This window comes from Vairimorpha necatrix, chromosome 11 (assembly GCF_036630325.1).
Source record: "Vairimorpha necatrix chromosome 11, complete sequence".
Lineage (NCBI taxonomy): Eukaryota > Fungi > Microsporidia > Nosematidae > Vairimorpha > Vairimorpha necatrix.
In genome coordinates, this window is record NC_088826.1 from 933,333 (window position 1) to 945,540 (window position 12,208).

At 26.0% G+C, this 12,208-nt stretch overlaps 2 protein-coding genes across 2 annotated transcripts; both read left to right on the plus strand.

Annotated features, from left to right (window-relative positions):
• Positions 1-707: 707 nt before the first annotated feature.
• On the plus strand, positions 708-1,886 carry VNE69_11177 (uncharacterized protein; the record flags this gene model as incomplete). The annotated part of the gene is made up of 1 exon (XM_065475087.1): positions 708-1,886. The coding sequence occupies one exon, from the start codon at positions 708-710 to the stop codon at positions 1,884-1,886; it is 1,179 nt and encodes a 392-aa protein (XP_065331159.1).
• Positions 1,887-9,851: 7,965 nt separating this feature from the next.
• Positions 9,852-11,738, plus strand: VNE69_11178 (uncharacterized protein; the record flags this gene model as incomplete). The annotated part of the gene is made up of 1 exon (XM_065475088.1): positions 9,852-11,738. One exon carries the CDS (start codon positions 9,852-9,854, stop codon positions 11,736-11,738), a length of 1,887 nt encoding a protein of 628 aa, XP_065331160.1.
• Between the last annotated feature and the right edge of the window lie 470 nt (positions 11,739-12,208).

Sequence of the window (12,208 nt, forward strand, 5' to 3'; positions counted from 1 at the left end):
TCTTACTCAAAGGCAAAATAATTAATGTATAGTAACTATACTAATATGTATACTAAGCCTAGAATCTGTTTGATACATAAAAAAATAAACGAAAACATGTTTAACAAAAACAAAAACTATCTATAGGGATAAATGAATAATAAGAGTAAACCCTGTTTTATATTTTACACACTATTTTAACACGATTCCGTTTAAACAACGTATATATATATTTTTTTGCTATTTTATGACCACTTTATATCTTATCAAGACCATCTTTCATACTTGTAAATTTTTGTTTGTCTTAATCGTACTGGCAGCTTCAATTTTTTTAAAACAAGGCTTAAAATAGAAAATAGAGTATTTATACTGACAATTAGACTAGAGTGGAATTCAATATAGTATACGTTTAAATAAATGCCAATCGTTATTCTCTACCACTTTTGTATTTTATTTGTGGCTTCTTGATGTTTTAAATAAATATTGAGACAATACAAAATTAACTGTCTGATTAAATTATAACAAAATATTAATTAAATCACTAAAATTATTTGAATCTCGTTAACAATTTATATTATGTATTTCGAACTACATCTTCATATATTGTGCCTGTGAGTAAATAGAAGTTTTATTTGGATATAATTCACTTTTTGTATTATAAAATAAATACATTAACTATTATTAAAATTTATTTCTAAATTAAAAAAAGTAAATCTACCCATAAAATAATGTTGTCTATATGTTTAGTTTATTGCTCAGAATATCTTACTATAATAGACGAAGATGTTGACAATATTAGAAATCGTAATATTTCTTTACATGGTAACGATCAAAATGAAAAACTAGATTTTATGAAGTCTGAACAAGGAGTAATGTTTCAACCAATGAAAAGTATAAATGAAGGCTCTACGATATTATTGCAAAACAAAAAAAATTTGTTAAGTTTTGATGAAAAAACCAAAAAAACATATCATTTATTGCAAAATGTAAAAGAATATATCAAGCCTTCTTATTTTATTACAACATTTGCATCTAACGATCCTCCCATAGTGACAGATCAAAATTTTGAACTAGAAAATGATAAAAGAACAAATTACCTGCAAACGAGGAACATAAACATTGAATGCTCTACGTCTGAAACAAAGATATTTTCGGGTTCTAAAAAATCAGAAACAGGATCATTAAGCGTCGAAAAAGATCTTTCTAAACTCTACAAGCCAGAGGATCTTCATGATCTTGTAACTCCGACAAAAGCATTATCTTCTTCTGACAAAACAGTTTTGGTAAAAAAAGAAAAAACTCTCAAAGTAAAACTACTAATTAAATTGTCAAGAAAATGTCAAAGTGAATTACAGCTTAATAAAAAAAAATTAGACATGATTTATAATTTAAATATTGACACTAATGATAATCTACCAAAATTTAACGACAAAATTAGAAATGAATATGAAAAAAACAGATTATTTACAAAAACAATGTTTACTCATTTATATCACAATAAAAACCATTTCTTGGAAATATTTGAGGCAATTGAAAGAGATGAAGTTTCAAAAATTTTTAAAACTAATTTTCTAATGATAAAAGATTTTTTCACATATATCATTGCGGGGTTGGAATTAAGAGAAAAGTCAAATTTAGTTTATAATAAGCATACTTGTATCATAATTGAAAAAAATAAATTTTGGATTGAGATACTTGCATTGTTTAAGAAAACCTCAATAATTTCTATACTAACCTTATATAATAGCGATGTTGTGTCTTTAAATAATGTTGAAATAGATATTGTCTATCATTTTAGACAAATAACAAAAAATTTTATTGTCATTCATAGAACAAGGAAGAAATATTTAAAATGTTTTAATGCTATGAATAAGTATTTACGCGATTTATTAAAATTTAATAGCTAAACTTTATATTCTTTTTGATTTTACACTATGTAATATGTTTTTGCCAAATTATTATAATATGCTTTCTCGATTAGTAGCATAATGTTTTCTAGCGAGGAAAACATTATTGTCCTTTGACGCCGATTTTTTCATAGTATTTCCTATACTGTAGCCCAATATAGAAAATTTTTTAACGTTTTTTTTTGCAATATATGAATATAAACATTAATTCAAATCGTTAATCTAAGCTCTCCTATATAAAAAATGATTTAAGAGCTATAGAATTCTTTTATATCATATAAAATATCTATAAAACAAGTAATAAATGTGCTAATATTGTATCTAAGTACACAAGGTCAAGAAATTACTTGTAAGAAGGGCGAGATTTATTATTATAAACAAAATAAATTTGTGGTTTAAATACTATTCTTTACTAGTTATTTATGTAGAATTAACAGTAATATATAATTTAGTTAGGCAAAATAATCAAAGAAGGAAAAAAACAACTTAAGAAAAAATATTATTGAAAAAAAATGTGAGAAAAATGATTAAATTTGAAAACAGATTTCCTTTAAATATTATGAAAGCTCAGAATCAATGCAAGTTGTCTATTGCGAAATTATACTTTTGTAATAATTAGATTAAAAGGGAACAAAACTATCAACCCTTTCCCCGCGTACTACTTTCAAATTTGCCTCATTTATTTAGGGGGTCTGATTTTTACTAGCTATATCTGAATTCTATTTGAAAATAATGAAAATGAAAGAATTAGATTAGTCATAAAACTAGTGTAACTTAGAAATATAGAAAAAAATAGTTTGACAGATATATGCGATGGCTGTAAGACCAAAAGCAAAGGGGTTAACAACAGTAAGGTGTAAAAACGGTCATAGTGTGATATAAAAGATTATGAAATAAAACGACATTTTGTTTGAGTTTTCTTTATGAGAAATTAAATACAAAAGGCATACAAACTTCTCATGACATCCCATTAATGATTCAGTAGACTAGATTAGCTAAAAAGTTTAGATAAGTGTTGTATTGATAAATAGTCTTTCGTTGCAGTATATATGAGAGTGAGTGACAAAGATAGTTAACTCAACACTATGAATCCATCATGTTTATAGATGAAAAATTGCGGGATACTATATACATCATAAGACAAATATTCTGTGTATAATTGCTAAAAAGTTCCGATTATACCCTCTAATTTTGTATCAAAAAAGTTATATTATCATATTGAGAATTAAATATTTCCGTTTTTAAAGTTTACACGAATAATATGCCTCTTTGTTGTGAAAAACAATTAAACTATATCATTTAATTCAACATCTGATGATAAACATACATTCAATCTCTATTGAAATAGTGCCACGAATTCTGGTACAGGCGGGCTTTAGAGTTTTTGACACGACATGCAAACATAAGATAAGAGTATTTTGGATCTAGTACAAGACTTAAGACTATATTGCTGATTTTCGTTGCAAAACAACGAGGTCATAGAAAACCAAAGACACAAGTAGAATAGGATTGAAAAAGTCTACTTACAATAATCTAAAAGCCGAAAAACATAATATATTAGGAAAATATCCAACTGAAAAGGATTTGATGATGTAAACATATATAGCAATACGTAAATGAAGAAAAACTTTATCAAAAAAAAATGAAAGGCATATATTATATCATTGACCTCTGAAAAAAGATATGATAAGTAATTTATAGTTTGTATGTGTATCGTTTGTATATTTTATTAAATAAAACGGTCTTAAAAGATTAATTATTTGGTGGTTCTTAACAAAACCTATCATATGATTAAACTTATCTATAAATTTCAATGAATGCATGAAATAGCTTTAAAGAAAAAGTTACATTAATATAAAACAGTTTATGAATAATACAACCTTTGAAAATGCTAAGAATCTTAATTGTGATATCAATAAAACTCAATTAATGATTAAAAATACATACAGCTTATACTAATAACATGATATTTAAATCATGCAGTATGAAGTGTAGAGAAAGTCAAACAAGGTTTATTATATTTATTTACATTTTTTGTGTTTGAAGCAAACATGCTCAAATATCAAAAAAACAAGTACCGAGAAAATTATACAACTCTTACAAAGATATTCCTAGTCATCACCTATTCATTGAAGTTAACAGTGCTTTGAGCTCCAACGTTACATCTATCTTTGTAACAAGATTTTTATACATATAAATAGTATCATAAAAGTTTACAAGAAAATAATATAAACTAGATGTTAATTATTAAAGAAATCTCATCGTATTACACAAAAAGCACCGTACTAGTATTTACATATCGCATTTCGTTTTACACCAAACACAATAAACAACATTATATGAGCTACATTATAAATTTGACTTACATGGGTTTGCCGGTGTATACAAAATCCGAAAAATGTAAAATACGAAAAACCGCTCGAACAATTTCGATTAGTTTTTTAATTAATTTATAAAGAAGCTCTACTTGAAATGTGCCGGGTGACTATTTATATCTATATACTACTTTCGTACATTGGGAACTATAAACTTACATAATTTCTGGATTTAATATGGACGTTCGAATGACAAAAACAAAACAACCTGGATACATACAATTTACATGATAAACTCATTGATTCCGTTAACACAACCTATAATTGAATAAGATCTTATACATCTTAAAAATAGAAAACCTTTATGGTGCTCGTCTGAAATCGACACCTGGTGCGTTATGTATCAAGAAATGTTTTTAATAACAAACTATAAGTACCTTTTTTTCTAATATATAAAATGACGCAGCATATTTACGTTATACTTATTACACATTATGTTTTGTAGTGTATTATATCGATGTTCATCTTAATGCTTTTTGATTGGAACAAAAATCTTATTTAGATATTATAGTTTCAGTATTTAAAAAAATGTTTTATATTCATAACGTTTGTATTTTTTATGATATTTTTAGTCAAATCTACTCTAGAAGGGCAAAGATGATTTTTTGTTTTTAGTTTAAAAAGTAGAATACATATCATATATATTATTTTATTTATGATTATAATAAAATTTATTATATGTTTTTTTTTTAGTTTTGCAAATTCAGACACCACGCACAAATATTAATAATGAGACCATATAAATACTACTTGTAACATACCATTAATAATTATTAAAAAAAACACTGTAGTTGTCGTAGTTGTTTTTTTGAATAGTTTTTTATTGTCAGTTTTCAATCCAAACACAACGCTATTTCCCTGTTCCCAGAATATCTAAAATTTTTTTTTCTTTGCAGACAAGAAATTTGGCGAAACATTGCATATTGACTGCCGAAAGTTGAGTAAGATCATTTAAACTAAACGTGAAGATTTTACTTTTAAAACTCTTACATTTAACTTTTTCTTGCAACAGAATCGCCGCATCTATTGGATTTTTCACCGAACAAATGTTTTTATCTATACTATAAATAGCGTATATTATGGCCTCTAGCGAATATATATAACAAGCATGGCTTTGTTACCCGAGGAGAAGCATCTTTGTCTAGCTTAAAACTTCTTACAATCATCTTTTTCTTATACACAGCTTCTTACTCTTCCCCATCACAAACATAGCATTTGATTAGGCTTCGTCGACCACCCGTATTTAAAGTAATTTGCCTGACCGGGTTATCAGAATCCTTTCGGAAACTGGATACGAGCACTTATGTCGTATTTTACCTAGTCTTATAGTTAGCTCTAAGATCTACATTAGAGTGCTTCAGACATGAGCTCAAAATAGGACGGATCAACAAATGTTTTTATAGATTGATAAGTCATCACAAGGATGATATAGGTTCTCAAGTCCAAGGGTCGCTTTTCTTTACTAGATCTTAATTCACTTGGGCCAGGCACACAAGTTTAATTAAATCAAATAATAATTATCGTGGTTATTTTTATCATTTAAGTTGTTCCAACTGCATCATGAAGTAGAAACAATTTAACGTCCAACCAAAAAAAGCTACTACCAATAACAAATTTTTATCGCTATCTTATAAATTTAACAAAGATTATTATCCATACAGAAAAATCTATCTTTAAAAAAATCAGATAACAAGGCATCAAAAAATGAAAGTTTATATCTTATAAACATCTTAAAAATAATAATAAATGTCTTTGATATTGATTTTTAGATGTAATACAAGACTACATTAAATTTAAGGTGTCATAAATATCATCTGTCGCACACCACTCAAAACACGCCACCGCCTTGTACAGCTTATCACGCCAAGTCAAACAAACTACAGAAGTTGCATAGTTAATACTACATTTTGAAGTACACAAACGCTTTTATTTATTGTTGAATAAATTATTGAATTATAAATGTAATTTAAAAGAAAGTTTGTTAAGAAGTGTGCAGTTATGCAACAAAAAAAAATGAAGTCTAAGATGAAAAATAATAGATATTATCATCATAACAACAAAATCAAAAAAATAAAAATTATATTTAAAAGTTATAAAAAATATTTTTCTATAAATATCCAAATCCCAGAAATACACAACAGTAAAAATTTAAATTTCACATTTTTGAACCGTATGAAGTTATAAACTTTACAAAAAAAAAATTTCGATATTCGGCCAAATTAGAAATCTTTTAGACAGTATAATGCTACAAAAAAAACTATCCGTGATTTTTTTATGAGTTAAGTTCGATTTTAACAGATTCAAAGCAACTTTTAGTTTTTTTTTGTTAGCTAGATAAACACAAAAACAAACAATATTACTTTTTTATCAAGTTCAGACTACTTGCTTTCCCCAAGCCAAATTGTATTGCTTGTTAAAAAGAATCAACGATGACGGTTATAACATTATAAAAAGGAAAACGTACTTAAATATCATCTTCCCATAAACATCAAAAATTAATAAAATAATCACATCATATGATAAATAATCTGTGGTATGTGTCCAAGGCTTTGTTGCATCAACCAATAATACGATGAACCCGAAAGTTTAAAATCACGACAATTTACTGAAAATAAGACTTTGTTGCATCTGAAGGAAAGGAACATGTCAAATTATTTGCTTGTTCTTCAATTCAAAAATCTTTCATTTTAACATTATTGCTTCTAATAACATAGAATATTCTAAATCAACAACTCCTGGTATTCAAATATATAATACGAAATAATATATAGAAAAGAGAGATATCTCACTAAGGCCAAAAATACTTCTATAGAATGATTTTTTTTCACAATTTTTTTGTACAAATTCACTTTAACTTTAAGTTTTTACATATCAAAATTAAGAGACAATAGAATTGGTCAAATAATTAAAAGAAGATGCAACCGAGAGATTTGTTTTTTTTGTTTTTATTGCTTTATATGTGCTATAATATACCATCAAATATTTTTTATATTTTTGTGAGCTCTAATTTTATTTTATATGAACAAAATGTCCATCTTATCTAATAATTAATATACAAAATAAGTCCCTCAACAGTCTTGTGTTCATAAGAACAACGTGTTTGAGGTATAGATAAATTAATAAAAAACGATTACAAGTTGATAAATCGTCTACTCTTGTAATGTCAAAGCCAGCAAGTTAATATGTGATAAAGTAACTGTAATGATAAATAATATATTTCGGCATAAGTTTTTTTTTTCTATTCGCGATTTTATTCATTCCCAAAGTACCAATTTTATTTTTGGCTTTGTAAAGATTAAAACAACGGACTACGATATGAAAATCATATAGTCATTTGCAGAGATCTTTATAGAGATCAAATGAAAAAAAAAATTGCACCAGACATAACTTAATGCTTTCGATTAAAAAAAGTAGATTGAAACATAAAGAATTTCTTTACCCATGCAAAAACTAAAAAAATTCATGTTCAAGGAAAAATGTTTTTGTTCGGAATTTTAAATTTATAAAACAATAAAAACATACTAAAATTATTTGAATATCAAATTTTTTACATTACCTATATAAAAAAAAATTTCCATCATAATGATAATTGATCTGTCGAATTGCCATCTTCAATTTCTATACGTAATTTTGATATCATGTTAAATTTTTCAATCTATCAAAAAAGACGCTTCGAATTAGTGTCGGCTCATTTAATACATTACCACAAAAAAATTTTCGAAAAGGTATTATATTTTTTACACAATTTTTGGCTACAATCAGCATTAGTGTAAAAAACAGGGGTCAAAATTTTTAAAAAATTGCCCCTTTTTTAAATAGGAAAAAAATGAAGAACAATGAAAGGTTTGAAGATTTATATATTAATATCAAACAAGAAATACAACCAAAAATGTATAAAATTTGGTTAGTATATAAGTATAGTAACCAAAGAAACTAGTTACTTAAGATGTAAAGCTGGAAAGTGCAGACATAGATTTTCAGTCCGTATAATTCATTATTTGAAAAACACTAGACTAGATCATCTACTGATGTTAAAAATAATAAATTTGTGGATAATGGGGATTAAAGTGCTACATATATCGAAATTTTAGGATGTAATGTACAAAATGTAAGTTACACCCCTGAGAAATTCTATAAATTAAAAATTTACGAGAAGTATGTGTGGTATTAACCACATGGGATTTTTGAATTGTTGAGATGTCAAAAATCTCAACGAATTTTCTAGAATTATTTTTTGTATAAATAAAAATAATTTGTTTAGGGGCAAGTATTTCAGAGAGAATGAACAAGAACCATAATAACAATAAATATTTTAACCACAGTAAAAATTATATTAAACATAATCAAAACACTATAACAAATATAGTAGAGAGTTTTCTCAGTACGGGGAAGGTCCCGCTGAGAAATACCACAGTATGCAAATAATTATAAAAAATGAGTGGTAATGTTATAGTAGATGTCGTTAAGCTTTTTAAAAATATTTTCCATCCCCTCTTTTTAGTATGTATTTATATATTTTAATGACCAATCATCTTGCGACAATTGTATCATATTTTGTGCCCCTTGTACTGGCCACGACAGTAGAAATAGATGAGAGTTAAATTGAGAAAAATAAATATCATAGGGGAAGGCTTGTTAAGGGGTTTGGTTTAAGAATGGTAGAAAGAACAGAAGAAAAGAAGATAGTTGTTGTTATAATAAACAAAAGAAACAAAGATACGCTGCTTCCGCTCCTCTTTAAGCATGTTGATTTTAATTCAATCATCCATTCTGATATGTGGAAAGCATATATTTTTGTTAAAAATTATTATACAAACCTTAGAACTGTGAATCACAGTTTAACATTTAGGGACAGAGAGACGGGTGGACATACAAACACCATAGAAGGAAATTGGAGGTCTTTAAAAGCCTCTATACCCTTTATTTGTAGGACTTATGAACTTGCTGAAATATATCTAACTTTATATATGCTTATAAGAAATGAGAGCCAAGACACTTTCAAAGCATTATCTAAATTATGTTTTTATTTCATTTTATTTATTTTAATGTTAATTTTATTACATTTTTAAGTCTTAAACACTCCTTATGTTTTTTCTGAAGTTTTCTATTCCTTTCCTTTTTTAAAAAAAGGGGCAATTTTTTAAAAATTTTGACCTCCCAGTTTTTTTTACAAAGATGCTGATTTTTGCCAATAATTGAACAATTCATTGATTAAAAAACAGCTGATTTGATCTTATCAAATTTAAAAAAATTAAAAAGTACTAGTTATTTTATTATAAATCATTTAATATTATTAGAAAATATATAAAAATATTTTAAAATTTTGTAATTAATATCATATTATTGTGATAAATTCTATGTACATGTGATTTGAAAGATAAGAGATATATAACATAATATTTTAATTTCAATTTGACCTCCATTAATTTTTTCCTTGAATTTCTTATTGATTGCTGCAAATTTTAATCATTGAAAACATAAAAAATATTGTCTTTAAAGTAAGAATATGCCATTTTAAAGACCGATGATAATTAATTAATAAATTTCTTTCGAATTTTGTCTATAAATAAATAAAAACAACTCAGCCCCTATGAAAATTGTGAAAATGTTTTTTGCAGTTATATTCTCTAAAAAGAACCAGATTTTATTTGAAAAAATTACTGAGAAATTTATGGAAAAAATACAAAATAATGATTATGTGCCTTTTGATGTTTCAAATCCAAATTCAAGCATCATTCTAGAAGCTCGTTGCAATGAAAAAGAAATAGTTTTCAATATTGAAGGTCTACATTTTAATGACACCAATTTGTCCCCTCTTGCGAGTAACAAATCAAAATTAAGTTCTTTTCATATTGTCCATGATAAAAAATCTATTGATAATATAATCGATGAATTGGAAATGAACTTAGGAAATATACTTTATAACCCTTCAGAGTATTTTCTTGTATTCTTATACAAATTCATAGATGTTATACGATTCCCAATTATGAAATTGTTGCAAGAAAAAATAAAGAAATTTAGACATGTAAAACGAGTTAAAGATAACGGATTTGTATTTTATTATAAAATCACCGGCCGTCTAAGTGGACCATTAACAAACATTATTATTTTCATCAAATCTTGCAACGACCCTTCTAACATAGAAATAATGAAATCTTCGTTGTATTATTATAAAAATGGTTCGGAAGATAATTATTGTATTGGTTTGAGTTTCGAAGCAAACAATATTCGTTATTTTTTCGAATTTTCTGTTTCAGAACTAGTATGTCTTGTTGATATAGAACTGAATGCAGAAAGTAAAAGAGACAAACATATACTTGAAAAAATTCATGGAATTATAAAGTTCTCTTATCTGAATTTTTACATGATTTCGAAGCCCAAATATGCATTACAGAAACAATTTGATAACGAAAATATTACAATAATTATTAATGATAATCCTATCTTTGAAATTAAGATGGACTCTAAAAAAAAAAATGTAATTGTTGTCAACATTCATTATGATCCATGCGAAAACGTTCAGGTGAAAGATCTAAAGGAAACTTTTCAAATTAGAAATTGTTCCGATGAATTTAATAAAATACTTGTAAGATATAATAACATCAGAAATTTTTGTGTCATTACTATGTTTTATAGATTATTTGAATTTAACTTTTTGATTGGATTTTTAATTGAAAGAATTCTTAACAAAGCAGATACATCTATAAGTATAATATTGACGCATTTGTTTTTACGCAAGAAAATAATAGATAAAAAAATTTACAATGAAATAAGAGATAAAGAGGGCTTTAAAATTAGCAAGATAGATTTGCCAGAAAAGTTATTGTCATGTTTTAATAATTCAACGAAAGAAGAAATGCGATTAATTGCTTATTGTCTAATATTAGAAGCCGAAAAATATATCAATGAAAATGATATAAATGAGGATAATTTATTTGGTAAGATAAAATATATTGCAGACGTTATTACGGACGAAAACAATAAAAATATTTCCGAAGCAAATTGTTCAAAAATGTTCTATAACGTAGTAAATAAATCTATGAAAATGTTCAATATGAGTACAGGTAAGAATCAATTTTATTACAAAAATTTAGTTAATGAAAATAATCAATTTGTGATAAATTCTGAGAAAAAAGTAAATTTAGAAAAAGATAAAGATAATAACTATAAAAAATCTAATGTAGGTAACATTGACTTACTAAAAATTTTCGAGAAAATATTAAATATGGTATACAAATACGATATTCGACAGAAATACGAAGATATAGTGGAAAAAAATATATGCAATTTGATTTCATTAATTATTGATTCAAGTACTGTTCACTATTACGCCCCCAAAGAAACTGTTGAGCTTGATAAAAATAATATTATTTCGAAATATAATCTTGACTCAGCAAAGATTGAAAAAGCTTATTTTAAATTGAAAGAGAAATTGAAGGAAAAAAAATTTGAAAATCAAAAGATCCACTGCAACTAACAATAAAAGAATTTCTATTAATAATTAATATTTTCAATTAACTCAAATATTTTAAAATCTAATGTTTTTTTTATATATATATATCAAAATTCTTAAAAATCGAGATGGAATGAACAACAATTCGGTCCTACTAGGAAAATCGACCCCCTAGAAAAAATCATATTTATTGAGTAACCAAACATTTTTCTAAAAGCAAAGCAAAAGCATGAGGAATTGAATATTTTCTTATATTGGCAATGTCTTTTTACGCCAAGAAAATTCTTCTAAATTTAGGGATACGATTATGGTTTAACCCACTTCTTTTTCTATAATCGTGGTTTAAGTGGGACCAGAAATTTTCAATCTGGTTTGTATGACCACCCTCTCCATTAACAAATCCCTTACTATGATTTACTATTTTATGTACTGATCCAAAATTAGCCACAGCTTTAGGATATGATGGATATCCATCAGTAACAATAATAGTTTCT